Consider the following 24,881-nt stretch of genomic DNA (forward strand, 5'->3'; position numbering starts at 1 on the left):
CACACGTATGCACACACACATTCCTGCTTCTGTCTGCTGCATCCCCCTGCTGACCCCCTGCCTAGTCTTCCCTACCTTCCTTCCCTCCCTGTGGGGTAGATCTAGTACAAGGGGTAGTGGCTGAAAAGAAATATTTAGGATTAATGGTGATTTTTGGCCATTATTTTTCATAACAAAGTTTCTTTGTCAGCAGAGGGTGGCACATAAAATCTCCATCAGAGAAACACATGAAGAATTCCCTCTGTCAAAAGACAAGGGGTGATACAGGGCATTACAGTTCTTTAAGTGCCTATTTCACAATGAATCTTAACTCCTAAACTAATTAACAGATTAACTTTAATCCATTCTGTGCTCAGAGTAAGTGCTGCATGTTGGGGGAGGAGACACAGAGTGCTTTATACATACCCGAGAGGATGAATCCCTGCTTTGAGTGCAAAAACCAACTCATGGTAAGGGACCCTGTGGTGGACTAAGCCTTGAAGGTCTAGACCTGTAGTTCCTGTCTTCATGTATGATTTTATTATATTGTTATGGATCATCCTTGCCTCTCCCTGGACCGTTTGCAATGTTCAGGTTGTGAGAGTCTGGAATACTCCCTTGTACACAGTGCAGCCCTTGTGCATAGTACATCCAAGGCTTTAAGTTTCTTGGCTATGGGAAGCTGCAAAGCTACGACAACTTACTTCTGCCCAGCCCTTGGCGGCACTGCACTGGGTGCGCGGGTGCGCCAGTGTTGGTGGGAGGCTTGGCAGCATGAAGCAGGACAGCACATGCTGCCTGCCTGGCCCAGCCCTGCCAGCCTCCCCCTCCCCTACCCACAGCTTGTCCGTGATATGCCGCTTCCGCCTCTGCTCTGTATTTCACAAGCAGGATGTTTTAAGCAAAGTTGGTTCCTCATGCTTCCAGGCAAGAAATAACTATTCCCCTGAAATTTCTCTGGCATGTGATGTTTCCAGCATGTGGACGCCCCCATACAAAGTGGTGATTGTCTCTGACTGAAGGGATGTGTTACAGTGGGCGCCTTCGCTCTTGTCTTCTTGCCCTGCAGAAACTGTGCTGACTGCACAAGTTGTGCAATCACAATGCCATTGATTTTGAGTTCTCTCCACCAATATCACTATAGTCCTTGTGCAGCAGCCTATTACAATATCCTCTGTGCTTTAGGCACAGCAGGAGCTGAGGGGAATGGAGGTCTCCCTTCCCTGAGGCCACTGTGTGACTGGGTGCAGCTAGCCCTGTTCCCCTCTCTCTCCCCCTAGCACTTCCTTCCTGTGCCTCTTTATCTGACTTGGGCTGATGGACTATTTATCCCACCCAGCCTGGTTAGCTAATTACCCCCAATCACGTTCCTCCAAGGCACAGATTGGCAACTAAGTGATCAGGGTGCAGGCTCCCCTATTCGTTTCCTGCACTCTGTTCCAGTGGTTTGACACAGTGTGATGGGTTTTCCCAGGGTGCAACCTGATTTGGGGTACTGCTGAGCCCTCTGTCCCACCAACCTGGGCTCCCTCTTGCACTGTGATGTTGCTAAGCCACAAACTTCTGTCAGGTCCTGCATTTACACAGGCATCCACAAGCAGGGACACACCCAACTGAGTTAAATGAATGCTTCTCCCAGCCATTCATGAACCAACAATAGAGAGAGTCCAGCCAGTTGTCCCCAGCTTCCCAGCCCTGCACCCCAAAACTGTACCATTTTGCCTTGGTCAGACACCTGAGCAGTATACATTTATAACCCAGTCTGCCCCTCTCTCACTGTGGAGAGGACATGCACCAGTTTTTGTTCCTGAGCAGATTTCCCAAGCACTTCAACCAAAACACACTGTTTTACATAAAACATAAAGCAGTTTCTTCTTTGAGTGGTGTCCCTATGGGTGCTCCGCACTAGGTGTCAGTGCATCCCTGCGCTGGAGATCAGAGATTTTTCACGGGAGTACTCAGTCGGGGGAAGGGTGTGCACAGGAGCTGTCTCGTGCAATCATTGGCACCTCCTATAGTGCGCGCACCCCCGACTGTCCCCTCAGTTCTTTCTCCACCATCCTCCGCTGCAGACGGAGCTCCATGGCTGTGCTCTCTTCGATACTTTCTGGGGAAAAAAAAGTTACAAATTACATAGGAACTTCTTATTAGTCTATACTCAGTTTCCTTAGTATTAGTATATACATAGTTACATAGTTTCATTAGTTCCTCCTAGAGGTTTTTCTTCAACAACAACAAAAAATTCTTTACTTAGGTCTCCATTTGGGAATAGCTCTACGGTTTACTACTCCCACCCTCATCTATCGAGAGGAGGGGAGAGGCTTAACTGAAGTCATGCTGGGCTCAACAGGGTTTAAAAAGTGTGATTCCTGACGTGAACCGATGCCGGTCTCTGACCATGCATCCTGCATTAGCTGTCTGGGAGAAATTCATATCTCCCAGAAATGCATACATTGCAGTAACTTGAAGTGAAGAGCAACACGTGATAGGGATCTCCATTTGAAAATGCTTCAGATGGAGAAATCCCTCCAACCTCTGCAAGAGACGTCCTCTGGGGAGTCTCATAAACCGAGATCCCTAAGCGATGATAGGCTCCGACTTCCAAAACTATCAGGAAGCGAGCCTCGACCTCTCCAATAACAGACAACCACAGAAAGAGAGCTTTGCCGGCGAGGTCTTTACCCTCAGTGTGGCACTCATCCAGAGAGGCACCGGGCTCCTCCGGCACCGTCCCACAGCGGACCTCTGCCGAGCCCCAAAGCGCGCCACTGGAGTTGAGACGTCAAGTCTCCTCCACAGCACCAACTACCCTGGTGCGGAGCGCAGCTCAGGCAGCGGCACTGTAATGAATGCGGCCGGCACCGGCACCGACTCCAGACTGGATGCTGGCTAACAAGGCGAATCCAGGACCGGTCAGCACTCCAGTGGTCGACTGCAACCCCAAGGCGGGACCAGTGCAACTCCTACACCATGCTGACATAGCCCTTCAAAGCGCTGCCCAAACCCCGCTGCTGGAGCCCCTGGGGTAGCGGCGGCTGGGCTCTGGCAGCGCTTTAAAGGGCCTGGGGCTTCGGCCGCTGTGGGGAGCCCCGGGCCCTTTAAAGCACACCCTAAGCCCCACTGCTGAACTGCTCGGAGAAAGTAAAACAGGGAGTACTAAATAGCTGTCGCCTCACCACTAGAAATACTTACCACCACAAGTGGAGAAGATTCTCCCTTTGGTGTCAGCAAAAACAGCTGGACGCGACCAAGGCGCCTCTATCTATGATCCTAGACTACCTACTAGAACTCAAGGAAACGGGGTTAGCTATAAAGTACACCTGGCTGCCATCATGGCCCTCCACAAACAGATAGAAGGGGCTTCAATATTGGCTCACCTGATTACACTGTACTTTCTCACAGGAATATAGAACATGTACCCAGACGTAAGCCTACCTACACCACCATGGGATCTCAGTGTTTTGCTCAAATGTCTCACAAGACAACCCTTTAAACCTCTACCAACCTGCTCACTCTTACATATGTCAATGAAGGTTGCATTCCTAGTAGCAATCACGTCTGCAAAATAGGAGCATTGATGACTGAACCACTGTACACGGTATTTAGCAAAGACAAATTCATGTTACATCCTCACCCAAAATTCTTGCCCAAAGTGGGTACACATTTTCATATTAACCAAATCATACACTTACCTGCCTTCTATCCCAAGCCATATAAGGATTCTGAAGAAGCAACATTACACATATTAGATGTCAGATGGGCTGTAGCCTTCTATTTGGACAGAACTAAACCATTTAGCCAGTCACCAAGACTATTTGTCTCTACAGCAGAGTGCTCCAAGGGCTCTACAGTATCGACCCAGAGATCCTCCAAATGGGTCTCTTCCTGTATTCAAACTTGCTACCCCCTACATAACAAAGAACCCCCTGTGGGCATCAGATCCCACTCAACACAAGCCATGGCGACATCAATTGCATTCTTGAACGATGCCCCCTTAATAGACATTTGTAGAGCTGCAACCTGGACATCAGAGCACACTTTCACAAAGCATTATGCTATCACCCAAGGCCTTGTCTCAGATTCTATCGTTGGCCTCACAGTGCTCTCATCACACACTATACATAACTCCGAACCCCTGCCACCCCTGGTGGGGTACTGCTCTACAAGCACCTAGAGTGGAGCACCCACAAGGATACCAGTCGAAGAAGAAGAAGTTACTCACCTTGGGCAGTAACAATGGTTCTTCGAGATGTGTGTCCCTGTGGGTGCTCCGCTACCCACCCTCCTCCCCTCTACTTCGGAGTTCACACAGCCGAGCTCTGTGGTAGAGAAGGAACAGAGAGGATGGTCGGGGGTGCATGCGCTACAGGAGGCACCAGCGGCTGCACGAGACAGCTCCTGTGTGCGCCCTTCCCCCAACCGAGTACTGTTGTGAAAAATCGCCGATCTCCAGCGCAGGGATGCACCGACTTTTAGCGTGGAGCACCCACAGGGACACACATCTCGAAGAACCATTGTTACTGCACAAGGTGAGTAACTTCTTCTTTATTAACTACAGAAAGACAGATTGTAAGTGATAGGCATAAAGGATAGAGATGGTTACCAAAGAAAATAAAAATAAGCACACAATCTAAGTTCTGTAAACTAAACAGGAATTGAATCAAGGAGTGTCTCACCCTCCTAGATAATACAAGCAATAATTAAAGATCTTCGATACACAGGCTGGAACTCTCCTTCAGTCTGGAACCACCTCCCCAGTTCAAAATCTTTGTCCTCCAGAGGTGTTTCCAGGTGTTGAGTTGTGGAGGGAGTGAGGCCAAGTGATGATGTCACTTCCCCTCTTTTATAGTTTCTTCCAGCTTGCTGGAATGATCTATGCTCATGACTTGGGGGTCCACCCACATTGTTCAAGTCTTCTCCATTGTACACATGCTATCTCTGAGAAGTCTCCATTGTATACAGATCCTGGGATAGTCCTTGGGAGTGTGGATTCCCTTTAATGGGCCATCACTGCATCTGGCTGATCCATTGTTGCTCCTGAAAGGCTGGTTGTGGGTGTTCCCAACCTCATAACTTATTTCAGTAACACACATAGAGCAAAACTTTGTAACTTCCCATACAATGATAGCACATACAATCCAACAGAATATTAATGTTCAACGGATCAAGACTTTCAGAATGATTCCTTGCAAGGCATACTTTGTACAAAAGTAACAAAACATATAATTATATGACAGTGGAGAATATGGGGGTTCCAGGGTGCTGCTTTGAGGTACAGAGTGCCACATGCAGCTCTGCCTGTAACCAGTCTGCACGGTGGCTCCTCCATGCTGGGAATGGGCCCCACAGGCCGCTGGGTGGAGTGAACATGGAACTGAGACTATTGCAGAAACTCCCAGGCAGGCAGCATAGAGAATACGAGCATTGCTTTGAGACTGGTGGCAGCAGCAGCACAGGGACTGTTGGGTGAGGGGTTCAAGCTCCAATGCAGTGCACAGAGGAACAGCCAAGCCTTGCTTGTGTGGGCCCTGAACTGCACAGCAGGAGGCTTAAAGGTCTGTAGCAGACTGTGCGTGTATTCGTACTGTATCCAGCCTTGTGATGTCTAGGGGTGTATTACAGGGATTAAGACTCCCTGCTGCTAACATACTGCAGCAGGCCAAGCCCCTTGCAGTCCTTCCATCCCCACCAGCTGTGAGGCAGATCGCACTGCAGGTACTGGGTCAAATTAAGGAAACAACTGCATCTTGCACTACTTCCTGCAGGCTGCCAAACTGCTTTGGCAAGAGGAGCCATCTGCTTTTCAGCTCCACTCCTCGCCAGAGATGGAACACCTGAGATTACACTGGGATTCCTTATCCCCATAGAACTAGTTCTTCTTGGTGTGCTGCTCAGTTTTGTTTTGTGGCTCCCTGATGCCCACAGCCTTGTCCATCCATGGACTTGTTCTGGCTGAGGTGTGAGAGGGTGCTTTGGGATCCCACTGCACAAGGTTTGCTGGACCTGTCTGAGACACACAGGTGTTGAAATGGATCTTTTAATGGCCCACAGCTGGGCAGGTGTTAATGGTACCAGTGAGAATTCGGAAGCCAATATGCTTAATGCACTGTAATTTATTTGAGAGAGAATCACACAAGCAGTTATGGTTACATAGTACACATCTTTTTCTATAAGCCTTAACTCCCCAAGCATAAATCCTCAGTAACAGTAACAGTATCCTGATTGGCAAACAAAGCAGGTATATCTACCAGTTCTAGATGGAGACTTTTTCTCTTCTCTTCTTTCCCCTCTCAGGTACTTGGTCTGTCAAGGGTCCCTCAAATCAGAGTCTTGGTTACTCCGATGACCTCTGGTTCTAAAATCTCGCAAAGGTCCCTCAAGGCAGGGTGTCGGTTACCCCGATGACTTCTGTCTCACAACCTCAAACCTCTTCAGATGTTAATTGGGGAATTCATCTGACTCATTTACTTTTCTTAGCACTTATATACCTTTTTGTTTTCAAAGGAGTCAGGATGTTCCAGAAATATGCCTCATAGGCATTTATTACTGGTTTTCTTCATAATTTTGGAAGGGATTGCAAAGCGGACACACAGACCAAAGCTCATCCATAGTTTACCCTCTCATAAATCATTCACTTAAACTCTTAGTATGAGGTTATCCAAAAAGGGTCATTTTGACCCATGTCAGCCATGTCAGAACCAAGCACTGATTGCATCATCTTAGGTGTTCTTTACTTTGTGAGCGGGTTCTCTACAGATATATTCGAAAGTTTGGGATTAAAACACACATGCCCATTGAGCTGTTATTAACCATTCTAATGCAGTTTCAGCACCTCCAGTAGTTTTCCAGATCATTCATCTAATGCTAAGAGAATTCTGCTCCCAGAATCCTGTAGCAACTTCAGACATCCAAGCCATACCAAACTCACACTTGCCACATTTATCCATATCAATGACAGCAATTCATAATAATTTGGCACTATCTCAACAGAAGGCGGGGCAGGGTGAGGTGTCCCACTCCAAGGCCTGGCAGTGGAATGCAGCTGTCAGTGCCACGCACAGTGGAATGGCACTGGGAAGCTGCTTGCCAGCCTGCAGTCTCTGGTTGGCAGCACAGGTGGTTTTGCCTTTCGGGGGATGTTCCTGCCACCAAGGCCTCTGGGGCGGTTTTGTTCAACATCTTCATTAATAATCTGGAGGATGGTGTGGATTGCACCCTCAGCAAGTTTGTGGATGACACTAAAATGGGGTGGGGGAGAGGTAGATACGCTGGAGGGTAGGGATAGGGTCCAGAGTGTCCCAGACAAATTGGAGGATCGGGCCAAAAGAAATCTGATGAGGTTCAACAAGGACAAGTGCAGAGTCCTGCACTAAGGACTGAAGAATCCTATGTACCGCTACAGGCTGGGGACTGACTGGCTAAGCAGCAGTTCTGCAGAAAAGGACCTGTGGATTACAGTGGATGAGAAGCTGGATATGAGTCATAGAATCATAGAATATCAGGGTTGGAAGGGACCCCAGAAGGTCATCTAGTCCAACCCCCTGCTCAAAGCAGGACCAATTCCCAGTTAAATCATCCCAGCCAGGGCTTTGTCAAGCCTGACCTTAAAAACCTCTAAGGAAGGAGATTCTACCACCTCCCTAGGTAACGCATTCCAGTGTTTCACCACCCTCTTAGTGAAAAAGTTTTTCCTAATATCCAATCTAAACCTCCTCCACTGCAACTTGAGACCATTACTCCTCGTTCTGTCATCTGCTACCATTGAGAACAGTCTAGAGCCATCCTCTTTGGAACCCCCTTTCAGGTAGTTGAAAGCAGCTATCAAATCCCCCCTCATTCTTCTCTTCTGCAGGCTAAACAATCCCAGCTCCCTCAGCCTCTCCTCATAACTCATGTGTTCCAGTCCCCTAATCATTTTTGTTGCCCTTCGCTGGACTCTCTCCAATTTATCCACATCCTTCTTGAAGTGTGGGGCCCAAAACTGGACACAGTACTCCAGATGAGGCCTCACCAATGTCGAATAGAGGGGAACGATCACGTCCCTCGATCTGCTCGCTATGCCCCTACTTATACATCCCAAAATGCCATTGGCCTTCTTGCTGCTGACTCATATCCAGCTTCTCGTCCACTGTCACCCCTAGGTCCTTTTCCGCAGAACTGCTGCCTAGCCATTCGGTCCCTAGTCTGTAGCTGTGCATTGGGTTCTTGCGTCCTAAGTGCAGGACCCTGCACTTATCCTTATTGAACCTCATCAGATTTCTTTTGGCCCAATCCTCCAATTTGTCTAGGTCTTCCTGTATCCTATCCCTCCCCTCCAGCGTATCTACCACTCCTCCCAGTTTAGTATCATCCGGTGTGTCCTTGTTGCCAAGAAGGCTAACGGCATATTGGGCTGCATCAGTAGGAGCATTGCCAGCAGATCGAGGGATGTGATCATTCCCCTCTATTCGGCACTGATAAGGCCACTCCTGCAGTATTGCATCCAGTTTGCGGCCCCCCACTACAGAAAGAATGTGGACAAATTGGAGAGAGTCCAGTGGAGGGCAACGAAAATGATTAGGGAGCTGGGGCACATGACTTATGAGGAGAGGCTGAGGGAACTGGGGTTATTTAGTCTGCAGAAGAGAAGAGTGAAGGGGTATTTGATAGCATCCTTCAACTACCCGAAGGGGGGTTCCAAAGAGGATGGAGCTAGGCTGTTCTCGGTGGTGACAGCTGACAGAACAAGGAGTAATGGTCTCATGTTGCAGTGTGGGAGGTGTAGGTTGGATATTAGAAAAAAGTTTCACTAGGAGGGTGGTGAAGCATTGGAATGCGTTACCTAAGGAGGTGGTAGAATCTCCTTCCTTAGAAGTCAGGCTTGACAAAGCCCTGGCAGGGATGATGTAGTTGGGGATGGTCCTGCTTTGAGCAGGGGGTTGGACTAGATGACCTCCTGAGGTCTCTTCCAACTCTAATCTTCTGTGATTCTATGACACCCTCAGGAATGAGAGCTTGACTGAATTTTAACGGATATGCCAGTTGCTCTCAGTGAAGCAGGGGAAAGGCCAAGATGCTGTTGCCTTGTGAAGGAGCAGCCATGGGGGAGCATTTCCAGCAGCACTTTCTTAACTTCCCTTCTCATGAGATGGGAGGAAGGCTGCTCGGTCACTTACTCTCTCTCTGTGCTGGTGACAGTGATCCTTCCTCTCTGTCTCTATTCAGAGTGAGAGGGGTGTGTCTGCAAAGTGCCCAGAACAAGGAATCCCTGATCTAGTGCGGGGTCTGGAAGCAGAGCTGTCACCCCGATAGCACACAGCACTTACCCCAGCCTGGCAGCAGGGAGGGCAGAGCTGCTCCAGCGGGCTCTTTTCTTTTGCAATGTTACATTCCATCAGGCAAGGCATTGTACAAGAGCCCGGGCTGAGACAGATCCCCAGCAGGACCGGAGGGGACTCAGAAGGTCATAGCGACTGACAAAGCAGCACTTGTTCGCTTGGCCTGTGCAAGGAAAGCAACTGGTCAGTGGCACAGATGTGGCCATTGTGCTGTACCACCAGCACAGCTGCTCTCAGGCTCCCAGAAACTTTGCATCTGGGCAGTCTCGAATGAATCCTTTGGATTCTCAGCCAAGAATAAAGCAGTGCTCAGAGCTTTTCACAGGGCCCTGGAAGCAGGCCCCAGTCTTGCTTGGGGATTCAGCCAGGCCGTGGAAGCTTTCCACATCCAGAGCAAGCAGGCAATGAGCTGACTTCATCTGACAACGAGGTCCTTTGTCCTTTCCCTGCTCGGCCCCTGAGCAGTGCAGAGCTGTGGCCAGCCCCAGCTTGGAGAAGATTCACGCTGGGGAGCCGCTAGCTCCCAAATGGTAAGTGAGGGGTGGAGGTGGGTTGGCTTTAACTAGGAGGAGAGCTACTCAGACGGCCTGGGCTGTACCTGGCAGTGCTCCTCATGGCTCAGCTGGAAGTCTAAATGTATTCAGAGCATTCCGGGGGAGGGGCTGGGCAAGGAGACTCTCTCCTAGGCCTTCCACTGATCCTAAGAATCAGTGTGGGGGGATAATTCCTTGTCAGCCGGAGCTGGGGGAGCTCTTGCTGTGGCTGCCTGAAGCCCACAGCGGATGTGATTCCAGCTACAGAAACGGTGAACCTGACAGAACAGAGCCCAGCTAGTGGAGTATCTGCCAAAACAGGAATCAGCTCATGTCAAACAAGACATGCTGACCATAGTCCGTTTGGAAGCCTGTCTCCTGCAGGCTGCTCATGAGCAGCAGTGTCCTTCCAGCCACTAGACTGTAGCAAGGCCAAGCATAGGAAGGAACAGTGACGTCTCAGCATTTGAAAACCAAGATTGATAGAAAGAGGAGATGGGAAGTGGAGATGAGGAGCCCTCTCTGAGTCATGGCTGGGAAACCATTCTAGCTAGGAATAGGCGGTTTTTGTTTGGAAGATATAACACAGAGTGGCGGCTGTGGTGATGAATGAGAGAGCTGGGGAGGATGAGCATGGCTGGCGAGGGGATCCTAGGAGGAGAGTCAGCTGAGCGTACTGCTTGTCAACTGGCTCCACAGCTAGTGGTCAGAGCAAAGCAAACAGCTAAGCTCACTATGTGGAGCGCCACCAAAAGGCAGCAGCCACCTCTGGGGGTGACAACACACTGCACCAACAGTGAGGGCAAGGAAGCTTTGCCTAGGAAGCTCGGCAAACTGGGACTTGGTGGCTGTGATGAGTTAGATCCCCCTTCTGGGATGCCACCTGATGTACTGGGGTTTCACGAGCCTCTCCTGCTCCACTAGCCTGGATTCCCTCTCCCTGTTTTGCTGAATTTGGCTCTCCAGCCTCTTGCAGCACACACACAGGTAGGGACACACCCAGGTGCAGACACAGACTGAAGCTAGCTCTGTGTGAGAGGATGCACCCAGCACTCGTGTACACCCCCTTTGGGGAATAAACCCAACATAATACTGTCTTGCGCTGTATAGAAAGATCTGTACAGCGCAAGCTCATAAAAATTCACCCTCTCCCTCAATGTGAAAAGAAATATGCACAACTTCTTGCCGCCCATTAGAAATTGCACAAACTGGGTTTAGTAATAAACAAAACAGATTTATTAACTATAAAAGGCAGGTTTTAAGTGATTATAAGGGATAGCAAACAAAACAAAGCAGATTACTGAGCAAATAAAACAAAACACACATACTAAGCTTAAGATCTTAAAGAGACTAGTTTCAAGAAGTAATTTCTCACCCTAAATGTTATTTTAGGCAAGTTGCAGAGTCTCTGTAGCTTGGTGTTCCAGTTATTTCTTCTTACAGACTGGACTCCTGTCTCAGTCTGGACTCACCTCTGCCTTTCCCCTCAGGTTAGTTCCTTTTTTCCCTCAGGTACTTTCAGCAGTCTTTCTTCTTGGGTAGGCAATGGAGGAGAGACTAGTTAGCCCCCTTCCAAGCCTTAAAAAGGATTTACCTAAGACGGGAAACCTTTGTCTGATCCCCATCCCCCTATAGAGGAAAAGTACCAGCAATGTCCAAGGTGGTATTTTGTATCAGATGATCTTATCACCTGACCTTGCAGTGTCAAAGCAACTATGAAACCAGGTTGATTTGCAATGTCCACAGGAATGAACTCCAGGCGGATGGGAGATCCACTTCTTCAAAGACTCATTGTCTTTTTCTAATGGCCCATTAAGGCTGACTGCGTACTGTCTGGTGGCCATTTCCCCAAGTACAACACAGTTGTAATGGTTACATAGTCAATATTCCTAACTTCAGGTACAGAAATGATACATGCATACAAATTGGATAATCACATTCGGTAAATCATAATCTTAGTTATGTCATATTCATATCATAACTGTATTTCTATGAAGAATATGGGGTGTAATGTCACAGTGCCAAAGCCCCTTTAATTTTTAGTGGCCACACAGTACCTCGTATTTTAAGATCCATTCAAAAGCAACTCCTTGGCATTTTTGACGGGCTCCATGATGTGTGCAGCCAGCAGACACTAGTGGTGCATGAACATGCCACCTTCCAGCCACTGATCGGTCTGCATAGATCTAGTCATCAGCTCTCCAGCCATGTGCTGCTTATCAGAGCTGCCTGAAGTGGAGATGCTCTTATTGTGCAAACAGCTGAATGCTAGACGGCTTCAAAACCTGTGCATGCTGCAATCAGGAGAGTGTCACAGCAGAGTGCCCCTCACCCTGCCCCCTTGCACAGCTGATACAATGGTGCCTCCCTTTAGGAGAAAAATCCTGGCTTGTCAGACAAATGGTATGTCATTGATTTCCTTTGAAACATCACTATTAATTATGCCAAAGAGTTTGCTGAAACTCCCAATAGGCGAGAACCTGGTGCTGCCGGTGCCTCCTGTCCAGCAGCTGAGCTTTTCTAAGTGGAAACATCATGGGCTCATTACGTTTGTCCTGCTGCCCACCGGCACTGGGAGCTCCTTGTTTCTTTTCCAGAGCACACCCATCCCCCATTTACAGTGACACTCCAGGCCAGAGTGGAGAGGGCTTGGGGACAGCAGATGTCTTGTCACTGACTGGCCCCTAGTTAATGGGAAAGGGAGGGCCAGTGCTGTGCTAACTGCACCCCAGCCAAGCTAGTGAGCCATGGCCAGAGACCTTTATTGCCCCTCAGGCTGCTCAGCAGACCTGCGGGATAGTCCCATAGTCATCAATCGTCAGCCTGCTGAGAGAGGCCCGGGAACAGTATCACCAGCTAGAAAATGGCTAGAAATCAGCTGTCAGGCCCCCTAATACTGGATTAAAATATAGGGAATTTTCAGAATAATCAGTGTTGGGGGCTTTTATTCACCTCCTGGCTTTTGAGCCTTTGGGTCCTGCTTGGATCATGTTTCCTAGCTTTTCTTCACAACCACAGGGCTTAGAAATAAATGTTTTAAAATGGAAGATTCTCTTGTGGTGACCTGACTCCAGGAGCTGGGGCTTTAAGGAAAACATCAAATATCACAAGAACTGGCCCCACTGTGGGGAGCCTCAAACCTTGGTGATGTGGCAGGACTGGGACTTCCCCAGCACATTTGTTCACAAGATGTGTCCCTAGGAGCACCCCAATGCCTGAAGGCCAGGGCTTTCCGGAGCTATCAGTCAGCCTCAGCTGGCCTGACCGGCTCAGCGAACCCAAGATCACTGGTGTCATAATCTGTGTTTAGAAGGCATTGTGGAAGGTGTCATGTGTACACTGGTGACATGCTGGTCATTATTATTATTGCACGGTGCATGCACAGGTGATATGTGAAAAATTATAAACATGCCCTGGAAATATGTTCTTAAAATTTGGTTGGCACGTAGGGTTTAAGTCACCTCACCCTGGACAAATGAATGTGGTTCCACTTGCCTGGCTGTCTCTCCGGTGTAAATTCAGCAAAGAGAGAATCTACAAGTATATTTACATAAAGGGTAAATACTGTAATCAAATTAGCAAATTGCACAGGCAGCTGCTTAACTATTTGGGTGGGGAAGGGGACTGCAAAAATTTACATGGTGTCAACTCCCTGACGCCCCCAGGAGGACTGCCTGGCTTTGAAAACAAAGATAACCTTTGAGGATAACAGGCAGACAGAAAAAGGCATTTTGGCATCCTTCACTTGAGGGGACAAAGAAAGGCAGCGCTTTGGGCTCTGTGTTGGACCCTGGCTAAGGCCTGGCCAGCCATCTGGAAGAACAACTGTGGTGGCAAAATTACTTGGCTTTGTTAAGTTAGGGTTGAGTTTTAGCAGCATATTTTTACTTTTGTTTGTTTGTAATCATTTCTATCCCAATTGCTTCTACTCGGTATCCCTGAAACATCTGCTCTTTGGTAATAAACGAAACCTTGTTTTATTACACAACCATCTCAGTGCAGTTTATCAAATGGAAGGGTAAGATCCTCAGCCAAACTACCAGGTGGGTGCTGTGTCCCATCTCTTGAAAGGAGCAGAGAACTTGGGAAGGTTTTATGAGTGCTGCAGGGAGAGGGGCTGAGCAGTGCAGAGGAGACAGTTTTGGGAAGACTTGGGACTGAAGTGCTGTTGGTGGTGTCGCCCTGCGAGGAGTAACCAGGCTGGTGGAAGCCAGGGTGAGGCTGTTGTGCTGTGAACAGGCTGCTGGCATCAGGGCACTGAGCCAAAGCTGCACAGCGTAGAAGCACCCAGGGTTACAGGGAACACAAGCCCCTACTGGTCTGAATTGATCCTGCAAAGCGTCACTCCTGGTAGTGATGGGCCAGCCCAAAGGAGACCAGAATGTCTGGAAAAAAGAGGCTGAGACCCTTGGGGCTCTCTTGAGTGCTTTGACTGTTAGGTTAATTCAGACTGAAATGGTTTATTGTCTTGGTTTTTATTTCTAGTCTGCAGTAAACGTAGCACACGCGCCTCAGAACTCCAGCGTGCACTCCAGCTCGCAAGGGAACCAGGGAGCCGCCTCCTGCCCCCGCTGCCTGTCAGTCACAGCAAGGGGTTTAGGGATACAAGTGACTCCTATTGCTCCTCTTTGCCTAGCTCTGCAGGAGGGAGCTTAAAGCTGTTCCTTCAGAACTGCTGCCTGGGCCTGTCTTCCCGTGGGAGCACACAGGGGTCGTGGAGGGTTTCCAGCTGCCCTGTCCGAATGTGTCGGGGTTGGGTCTGAGCCCTCTTGGTTTCCTAGCCTTGCTTTAGTATTTGGGCTTTTCTCCTCTTCTGTCATGGGTATAAGGCTGATCAGGGCAGACTGAGAGCGATGACGCCTGTCAGATAGTCTGAGCTGTGAATAGAGACTAGGGCTGAGGCTTTCACTGCTGCAGTGAGAGTGACTCGTGGCTGCCGTTTGAAGAGAGAACTGTGCAGTGGCATGGCAGGTGCCCTTGGAGAGGAGCCTGGCTGAGCACTCCACCTGTGCACACAGCCTCATTACTGCCCTTCTGCCTGGAGCGGTCACTTCTCTGCAATTCCACGTCATTCGAAATACCACAGCTGGAGCTGCCGAGCCCTCTGCTATATGTTCAGCTCACAGTGACCTCGACCAGCAGCTCTCTGGCCCATGGAGTTACCCTGGGGGGAGATCAGATCCAGGCTTCCTGTCTTCCAGATGAGACTTCGGTATAATGCCCCCAGATCCTGACCAGCTCCTGCACAGCCATGCCAGCTCTGCCCAGCCACCCTGGCCACCACACTGCTCCCAGTACACAGCAGTGTGGCCAACTCTCTCCATTCTATCCTGAGTCTTGTGCTATTTGGTGTTTCAGTGAAGGCCCCAGCTCCTGAAATCACAGGAGCCCCTGACAATCTCAGCTTTTGTCTGAGTGCAAAGTAAGTTTCCAGCCCTCATGGTTGTGGAGAAAACTTTAAACTGTCCAACATCCACAGGCAAATAGAAACCCCACCGCTATTATTTTCAAATCTCATGGTTTTGAGGCGTGACTGATGCTTTTCAAATGCTTCGGGCTAGCAACATTACAGTGACCATGACAATGCTGAGCACTTGGCAGCCATGGCTCTCCAAGTGCATCCCAAAAGGCAGCTGGATGTACTGGCCCCATTACAGGTGGCCCAGAGAGGGGATATGATTCCCGGCACATCAGTGGCAGAGTCACAAACAGGACCCAGATCCCCTGTCCCCCAGGCCTGGACTTAGGTCTACACTTAAAACACTACAGTGGCATAGCCACAGTGCTGGAGCTGTGCATTGTACCACTTCAGTGTAGACACTCACCATAGCGATGGGAGGTGTTTTCCTGTAGCTGTAGTTAATCCACCAGTGACTAGGTTGGTGGAAGGATTCTTCTGTCTACATCGGGGGTTAGGTCGGCATAGCTACATCTCTCGGAAGCATGGATATTTCACACTCCTAAGAGATGTAGCTGGGCCAACGTAAGTTTTCAAAGTAGACCAGCCCAGAGTACCTTTCCCAGACCTGAAGAAGAGCTCTTAGTAAGCTTGAAAGCTTGTCTCTGTCACCAGCAGGAGTTGGTCCAATAAAAGCTATGACCTCACCCACCTTGTCTGTCTTATATGCTGGCACCAACATGGGTACAACAAGACTACGAACAACAATGTGGTTTTATTTCTTTAATCTCACACTGAACTTTTCTTCCATTGGAAATGAAATTAATTCAGCTCTAAGATTGTGGGTTGTTAGTTGGCCTGGAAACAAGAAGAGAGCCCTGTCGATGCATAGAGTACCCGTTGGGGTCGATGTTGCCAGTGGCAGCTCAAAAGCCTGAAAGGAGCAACGCTGCCATAGATAGGAGACTATCAAAAGCCTCTGGAAGCCAAAGCTTTTCAGTCTCCTATCTACAGCAGGATGAGTGAGACTGCAAATTGTTTTGACTGCAAATATATTGATGGACAGAAGCAAATGAGACATAAAAAGTCATGGAGATGGCAATCCTCTGACTAGTTCTTAGTCCTGTGCAGCGCAGCACTGGGTAAGGCTGCCTCAGTGAGCCCAGTGCTTAGAGTCTTTCAGGCACCTATAGACTTGTGAAATATTCCCCTGACTGTCTGGCTTTTCCCAGGCGCTCTCTCTCTCTCTCTCTGCCTGAAGAGTAAAGGTTTAAAGTCTGAGCAAAAACAGTTCAGTTTTTGTGGATGAAGTCAGTGGAACAAATGCATTTTGGCTTATAAACATTGTTTATGCCCTTTTGGTTCAATTGGTTCAAAGCGCCCATGGGGGGGAGAGTTGGAATTTGGCCTGAAGAGTGCTTGTGTTTGAGTTTTACATCATGTGTAGTAACCTAATGGCACAGGGCATGTGTGTACGTGGGGGGGCGGTTACATCATATGTAACCAAACACTGAAACCCTGCCTGCTCCCTGAATGAGGCTCCTTAGGAAGTTTGCAGAAGCCTTGTGCTCACCTGGCTCTGTGGAACTCCTGCCTCATTGGCAGCCCATCCTGGGTGGAGAGAATTGCTCCAATTCCATTTGACACATTGTGTTTGGTCTGTCCCCTCGCACCTGCGTCTTTTCTTTTCTTTTTTCTTTTCTTTTGAAGAGATAAGTACCTAGCCAAATAAATCCAGTATCGATGTCCCAAGAATGCCCAGGAGGAAGGTGACTCCATCTCGCGCCAGGCACTGCTGAGGTTGAGCCTGTGGTGCACTCTCAGCAGGCCACTTGCGTATATGCATTCCAACAGTTATTGCCCACATACTATTTCCCCAGGACCCCTGCTAGGGTTACCAACCCTCCAGGATTGACCTGGAGTCTCCAGGAATTAAAGATTAATCTTTAATTAAAGATTATGTCATGTGATGAAACCTCCAGGAATCCATCCCACCAAAATTGACAACCCTAACTCCTGCCCAAGTTCAACAGGGAACAGTGAATGAGGCAGGGACACATACGGTATTAAACAGGAGCCCAAGGGCCTGTGCCTCATTTGGGGCCAAAGTCTCTTTGCAGTTATTCCAGAATGCACCTAGAGTAAATCCAAAGACCTCGAGGGGCATCCTATGAATGAGATCAGATGTGGGGCCCAGCAGCAGAGCTTGCATCTCTGCAGGCTGGAGGATGCAGGGTCAGTGAGGCAGGTCACTGAAGAGCAAGGATTAAATAAATATTCCTTAGGCTACCTCATTCACTGGGCACTACCCAGAGGGCTTTCCTGGAGCGTGAATCAGGCCTTGAACAGGGTGTGAGTAATGTGGAGCTCTCATCACATGTAATTGAAGACTGTCTCTGGATGCCTGGGGGCTGAACAGAGGGGGCATGGCCCCCTAGCAGCCTCAGTTTTGCCAGTTTGAGTGTTTGGCTTTGGAACCTGAACCTTGTGTGAATGCAGATTTGAGACTGAACAGGTGTAGTGGCACATAGCTCTGACGTTAGCAATCCCTGGGCAGGAACACCTAAACACCATGCACCATAGCATGGGGCTGAGTCCTCTACATGCGTTGTTATGCCTGGTGATCTAGGTTATGGTACTGGCCCTCAGTAGTGCCTTGATGTGACATGCTGGCTGGCACAACCGGGACAAGGGCAGTCAGATCTAGTGGTTGGAGCAGAGGCAGGCCGAGTCAGGTACCGGCAGGTCAGGGTCTGAGACCAGCCGGAGGGCAAATGCAGAGTCAGGCAGGATCAGGTCACCAGGAGATCGGGGTCAGGCTTGGAGGCAACAATCGAAGAGCAAAGCCAAGGACAAACTAGGGCTGGAAGCCAGAGTCTAGGGTCTATTGCGAGCAGGGGCTGGAGTAGTTACTTCCTGGTTTAAGTCCTAGTATCAGCCAATCAGTGGGCTACAAGGGGCTGCCACTCAGGGCCTGCTAGGCCAAGTAGGGCCAGCTTTGGGGGTGGGCAGGCTGGGCAATGGGCCAATGCATGCCTTCCTGAGAGGGCACGTCCAGAGCAGGGGAGTCCTGTCCCTCCTGCTCCCTGCCGCTGCTCTTCAGCTGTCTGTTGCCACTGCTGCTCCTGCCCCATGCCCCTGCTTGGAGCTGCCCCATGCCAACCTGCTCCTGGGAGCCGCCTGTGTGCTGTGCAGAGGGCAGGGGGCTGATGTTGGGGTGTCCCCATCCCCCTGCCAGTGTACCCAGTCTCCACTGAGCTGGGGTGGGGAGACGGGCCCACCACTGGTTTTTATTTGCTGTGTAGACAGACCCTAGTGACCCAGGCAGGGACTTTCCCTCTCACAGCCTGGCCCACTCACTGGCTGCTTTGCACCTTGCTGTTCAGTGGGTCACATTGCTCCTCCCCAGAAAGCCTCCACCTCCCAAAGTCATATTCTCGGCACAGCATGTTGCATCAGTATAAACAGTTGATACAAGACACACAGCAGACCTTTGCACTCTGTGCCTCTCCAGGGAGCGTCTCCAGGAGATTCGGGGCGCTTCACAATCTTGTTGGAATCCAGGGCACCTTTTCCAGGCTGGGGATGGGCAGAGCGTAGTACTGGCATTTATTAGATGTGTTTGTCTGTCTCACTCCTTCCCCGAGACCTCCAGATTGGGGGCTCACTTTCCATAGCCATCTCTGTTTACACTTCGCCTTGTCTCAAAGCCAGCTTAGCAGGACTCTCTTCTTCTTCCCAGCAGAAACCCAGGAAGGTCACTCCTCAGCCAGGAGAAGATTCTCTGAATTGCCCTCTGCCCCCCGGCTGGCAGAGCTACATGTCTCCCCAGGGCCACAGGTATTATGTGAATGCCTTCACCAACGGTAAGCCCCATTCAGGCTTGTAGCAGCTTGGCTCTGCTATAATGAAGGGTCTCACAGGGCTATTTCTGGGCACTTAGAATTCACCTCTGGGCTGTTGGTGGTAGTCCACACTGGTTTTCAGGGAAACAATGCAAAGAACAAAAGCATGTGAATGGTACAAATTAATTTCATTGACAAATTCTAGTGACATCAAGAGGAACTCCAAGGAAGCACGGTTAAGCACTCACTCCGAAGTGCCAGAGTGAGGGATGTCTGTGCCACCTTAACTCTGACCCCGCAGTGTGTACTCCAAGAGGCCGTCTTTAGTTCCATGGTATTTCTCTGGTGTACAGGATTCAGACTGGTGCATGTCTGATTTCAGAAGTGGCCATTATATTTTCAAACTGAAAACTATTTTTTCCATCAGCTAATAAAAATGTCTGTGTGATTCCAAGTGCAAAGTGTTCCATCGCATAAGGTAGTGATAATGGCTGTCCATGTGTCTTGTCTCTTACAGAGCCCATGTGCTGTGGTAATTGGTGCTTTATAGGCAGAGGGATAAATATGGATGTAGAACCACTGATCGTGTGCAGTCACTTAGAGTTTGAACGTTGCAAGTTTGTTCTGATCTCCTATAAATGAAAAATGGCTGTGGGGTAAAACTTCCAAAAGTGGTTATGTGACTTAGGAGCCAAAGTCCTCTTTTTTTCAAAGGCCCTTAGGCATTTAGGAGCCAGTCTTACTGGATGTCAATGGGATTTCAGCTCCTGTGTCACTTGAGCACTTTTGAAAATTTTACCCTAATTCTTAAACTTGCAAAAAGACCCCATTTCTAACCTCACTGAGTGTGTGTCAATGCAAGGGGTCTGTGGACAGCCTGAACCAGTGGCTCTAAGGGCTGTGAAATAGCTTGGGATAAGCACAGAATACATTGACAGGAACCCATTCATCTTTTTTGGTCTGAGCCAGATCTGTCTAGATTTGAGCCACTGGCATCAGGAAGAGAATGCATTTTTCAAACATGGGGCTTAGGCCACTCAGGCTGCCGCCCCCTCCCAAGAGGGCCTGTGCTATCGACTGCTGCTTTGAGGACTGCCCTTTTCATTTCCTTTTAAAATCCAGCTTTTCTCTTCACTCTAAAATGTTTGTGCCAAGCATTCCCCCCCCTCATCTGTTCAGACTCTGTGCATGTGTAACCCACACACCGCCTGGGTGTGGTGTTAAGTCCCCTCTAGTGGCACCAAGACCAGTTAGAGAGAGAGATTAAGGAGTCTGCTCTACAGCCTTAACTAACAGCCATATGGCTTTTAGCTCATGCAGTAGAGGCTCATGTATTTAGCTCCAGAGGTCCCAGGCTCGATCCCGCCCGCCAACGACTGGGGTCTGTCGGCGTTACACATGGCCAGAGATGCTGGGAGAGAGCGAGCAAACTTTTCTCCTGCCCCATGCAGTGCTCTGGTCCTCCTAGCTGCAGGGTCAGATAATAATAATGAGAGCTGTCCCCAGAGCTGTATTTTTGCAAGGCACCATCCCAGCATTCCTGACAAGGTCTGCACAGAGCTAGGGCAGAGCCAGTGGCCTACTTTTCCAGATGGTGAAACGGTGGAAAAGTAGCTTCCCAAAGCTGTGCAGCAAGGAAGTGTCCGATGGGGTAGTGGAACCCAGGGCAGTGCTAACCCACCCCATATGTTTCAGAGTAACAGCCGTGTTAGTCTGTATTCGCAAAAAGAAAAGGAGGACTTGTGGCACCTTAGAGACTAACCAATTTATTTGAGCATAAGCTTTCGTGAGCTACAGCTCACTTCATCGGATGCATACTGTGGAAAGTGTAGAAGATCTTTTTATACACACAAAGCGTGAAAAAATACCTCCCCCCACCCCACTCTCCTGCTGGTAATAGCTTTTCTAAAGTGATCACTCTCCTTACAATGTGTATATGATAATCAAGTTGGGCCATTTCCAGCACAAATATCCAGCTGCCTGTAGTCTCTCCGCTCTTCTATGTGAACAGTCAGGCTGACACAGACTCGTGGCCAACTCTCACACAGCACATTCTCCACTGGAGATCTCAAAATGCTGACAAAGGGGAGGCACAAGTAGCCCTATTTTCCAGGCAGCATAACTAAGCATCTCTAAAGCCACTGTTTCTGAGAGGGTCTGTCAGCTGGTGTCTGAGGCACGGATCTATCGTCACATCAGAGATATGGCTCCTCGTACCTGCTCCGCCACAAGTCCCCCTACTCTCATTCATTGTTCCTCATAACCTGCCCCATCAGTTCAGGAAGAGGCGTGACATTTACAGTCCACGCGCGGCACGTGACTGGAGGATTCCCCAAGCAGCAGAGGTGAAGTGCAGAGGATTGTTAAGGCCAGTTGTCAGCATGGGTGGGAATAGAACGTGGCTTTATTTAGCCCAGGGCTCATAGGTGCTGGAACTAGGGGTGCTGGGGGTGGTGGCAGCACCCCCTGGCTTGAAGTGGTTCCATCATATAGAGAGTTTACAGTTTGGTTCAATGGCTCTCAGGCCCCCCACTATAAAAATTGTTCCAGCATCTATGCCTGGGTTCTGAGGTGCTCAGGGTGGGATGAAGAGGGCAGGGGAGAGTGGGGACCCTGTTCCCAGGCTGTGTGACTCACAGAACAGCTGAGTGCTGATGGCTGTAGGGCATTCTAGGGGTTATTTAACTGCACTCCATGTCTGCTGCTGCCAGCGCTGGTGATAAGCCATAGAACAGAGTGGCCAAACCGTGGCTCATGAGCCGCATGCAGCTCTTTTACAGTTAAAGTGAGGCTTGTGGAGGACCACTTCTCCATTCTCCACCTACCAAACTCGTAGACTCATAGATATTAAGGTCAGAAGGGACCATTATGATCATCTAGTTTGACCTCCTGCACAACGCAGGCCACAGAATCTCACCCACCCACTCCTGCAATAAACCTCTCACCTATGTCTGAGCTATTGAAGTCCTCAAATCATGGTTTAAAGACTTCAAGGTGCGAGAATCCTCCAGCAAACTGCCGGGGAGCTCGGGGCTTCTGCCCTGTGGCGAGGTGGTAGGGCTAGGGGCCATGGGCAGCGCTTGACTCCTGACCCCCTGACTTCCCCCCCCGTGGGACCCTCATCCTCCTGCCCTCCCCTGCTGCGGGGCCCTAGTCCCGCTACCCTCCTGCACCGCAGGGCCCTTTTCCTCCTCCCCTCCCCTGCCGAGGGGCCATCATCCTCCTGCCCTCCCCTGCTGCAGGGCCCTCGTCCCCCTGCCCTCCCCCGGCACAGGACCTTAATCCTCTTGCCCTTCACTGCTGTGGGGCCCTAGTCCTCCTGTCCTCCACCTCCCTGGGGCCCACATCCTTCTGCCGTCCCTGACTTGGGGCTCTCATCCCTCTGGCCTCCCGCCACAGGGCCCTCGTCTACCTGCCCTCCCCTGCCATGGGGCCCTAATCTTCCTGCTCTCTTCTGCCGTGGGGCAGTTGTCCTCCTGCCCTTTCCTGCCCCGGGGCCCTCATCCTCCTGCCCTCCCTTGCCTTTGGGCCCTAGTCCTGCTACCCTCCCTCCCCCGCCACAGGGCCCTCGTCATGCCCTCCCCTGCCATGCCACCCTCATCCTCCTGCCCTCCCCTGCTGTGGGGCCCTCGTCCTCTTGACCTCCCGTGTCACAAGGCACTTATCCTGCCTTCCCCCCTACAGGGCCCTCACCCCGCTACAGGCCCTTGTCTTCCTGCCCTCTTCCCTGCCGCAGGGCCCTCATCCATCTGTGCTCCCCTGCATTGGGACCCTTGTCCTTCTGCCCTCCCCCACCATGAGGCCCTTGTGCTCCTGCCCTCCCCTGCCATGGTGCCCTCCTCTCCCTGCCCCCCCCACCCCCCCGCAGGGCCCTTGTCTATCTGCCCTCCCCTACCATGTGACCCTCGTCCTCCTGCTCTCCCCTGCCACAGGGCCCTCATCCCTCCATGCTCCCCTGCCTTGGGACCCTCACATAGGTGCTGACTTCTCCTCTGCTCCCCGTTTACACACTGCTGGGATAGGGGCCAGTAGCTGGGCACACCAACAGTCAGGCTCTGCCGCTCTGGCATTAGAGCATAGGCCATGGTGGGCTGCCATCTGATGGGGTTCATCCAAATACAAGTACAGGCATCTCTTCTAGTGAGTATTGAATGGAGAGGGTGAGAGGTGATCTAGGGAAAGAAAGAAAAAGAAGTTAAAAACACACAAAGCCAGTCTGAAATCCTGGAGGTCAGGGAGCTGAAATCGCTTGGTCCATTGGCTGTGCTCCTTCAATGGTGCTGGCTGCCTAGATATGTTGGTATCTCTAGGGCAGACAGGAGGAGACTGCTGTTCCACTTCAGAAAATCCTACCTTCTTCTTTTGCAACATCAGCAAAAGGCTATTATGAAGGGCTGTTGTTTTACAAACTAAGGAACATGTTTGATATGCTGCAGATAAAACACAATCTTTTATTTATTCCCTTTGCAAGATTAGGAACAGAGCATTGTTTGTTGTACAAAATATGCAACATACTTGCATGATTTGTCCTTTCATGAACATGTGGAAAATTTGGCAACAGCTTGGCTCATCTTATCCAGTGCTCTGTACATTTCAGTCTAGTATGTATGGGAAACTTCAGAGAACATTGCCTTGTTGATCACAGCAGAAAACAGGCTGTATTTTCAATTAAGAAAGTCATAGACAAATTCTACGCTCCTTTCATTCTTGTAGACAATGGATTAAAAAGGTAATAAAATAGTGCAGAATTGTGGACCCATTGTATAGTATATTATATATCACCACGATCACCAGAAATCAACCCTTTTCCCTAAAAACAACAACAAAAACCAACCGTTATTTAGGTTGCAAACTCAAGCACTTGAAAGTTAGGGGATGCCAGATTTAAGATAGCTCTCAGAGCCTTCATTTGGCCCTTTATACTATGTATTTTAAAACAGTGTTTAATTACATGATCACATATTTTTTCCTCAGTGGGTTTTCAGCGGGGTTTGAATCTAGAAGCTTCGACTTCCCAGCACAGACTTCTGCTACTTCAGCTAAATGAGCAGTAGCCTGTTATCTGTGGCCACTAGAGGACACACTACATTTGCCAGTGGGTTACACAGCTATTAGAATCAGAGGTGGAGTGTTGAGTGTCCGGATTCCTGCATAGCCAAGCACAGATTTGGTGCGTTTATTCTGAAATGCAGTGTTGTGATGTTCATGAAATGTGATTTTGTCCAGTTTGGGACCTAGGTTCTTCCACCGGCAGTTATCTTGTGCTGCCTTTCAGTTACTTTATTTGTGAATTGGATGAAGGATACTCGTCTGCCTCCCAGGGAAGGGATATGGGGTCTAGGTAAGTAATGAAAGCTGGGAACAGGAACATTAACTCTGGTAAGAGAAGTGAGGGCAGAACCCATGTGTGACTGGTTGGACCCCCCTTCTGGGATGCCACCTGATATGCTGGGGTTTAACTGAGCTTCGCCTGCTCAATAAGCCTGGGTTCCCTCTACTGCTTTGCTGGAATAGGCTTTCCGGCCTCTTGCAGCACACACACGCAGGTAGGGCCATGCCGTGAGAGGGCTCCCCCAGCACGCATGTGCCCACTCCCTTTAAGCGGTACAAACCCAAAGGTTTAATGAAATTCGCCTGCTCCCTCAATGTGGAGGAAGATATGCACAACTATATGATATGACCCCCCAGTTAGAAATTACATAAACTAGGTTTTATTATGAACAAGCAATATGTTTTTTAACTACAAAAGGTGAATTTTAAGTGAATATAAGAGATAACAGACAGAACAAAGCAGATTACTGAGCAAATA

The 24,881-nt window shown here is 49.6% G+C and overlaps 1 protein-coding gene across 2 annotated transcripts in view; it reads left to right on the forward strand.

Annotated features, from left to right (window-relative positions):
• The window catches only part of GAS7 (growth arrest specific 7), a 213,185-nt gene that overhangs the window by 84,652 nt on the left and 103,652 nt on the right, over nucleotides 1–24,881 (forward strand). The window contains exon 2 of one of the 2 annotated variants that reach the window (XM_073310810.1): nucleotides 18,970–19,093. In XM_073310810.1, the coding sequence (XP_073166911.1) occupies nucleotides 18,970–19,093 (124 nt within the window). The remainder of the gene's footprint in view (nucleotides 1–18,969; nucleotides 19,094–24,881) is intronic. The other variant, XM_073310811.1, reaches the window with a different exon arrangement.

Source organism: Lepidochelys kempii, chromosome 14, assembly GCF_965140285.1.
Source record: "Lepidochelys kempii isolate rLepKem1 chromosome 14, rLepKem1.hap1, whole genome shotgun sequence".
In the NCBI taxonomy this organism is placed as follows: Eukaryota; Metazoa; Chordata; order Testudines; family Cheloniidae; genus Lepidochelys; species Lepidochelys kempii.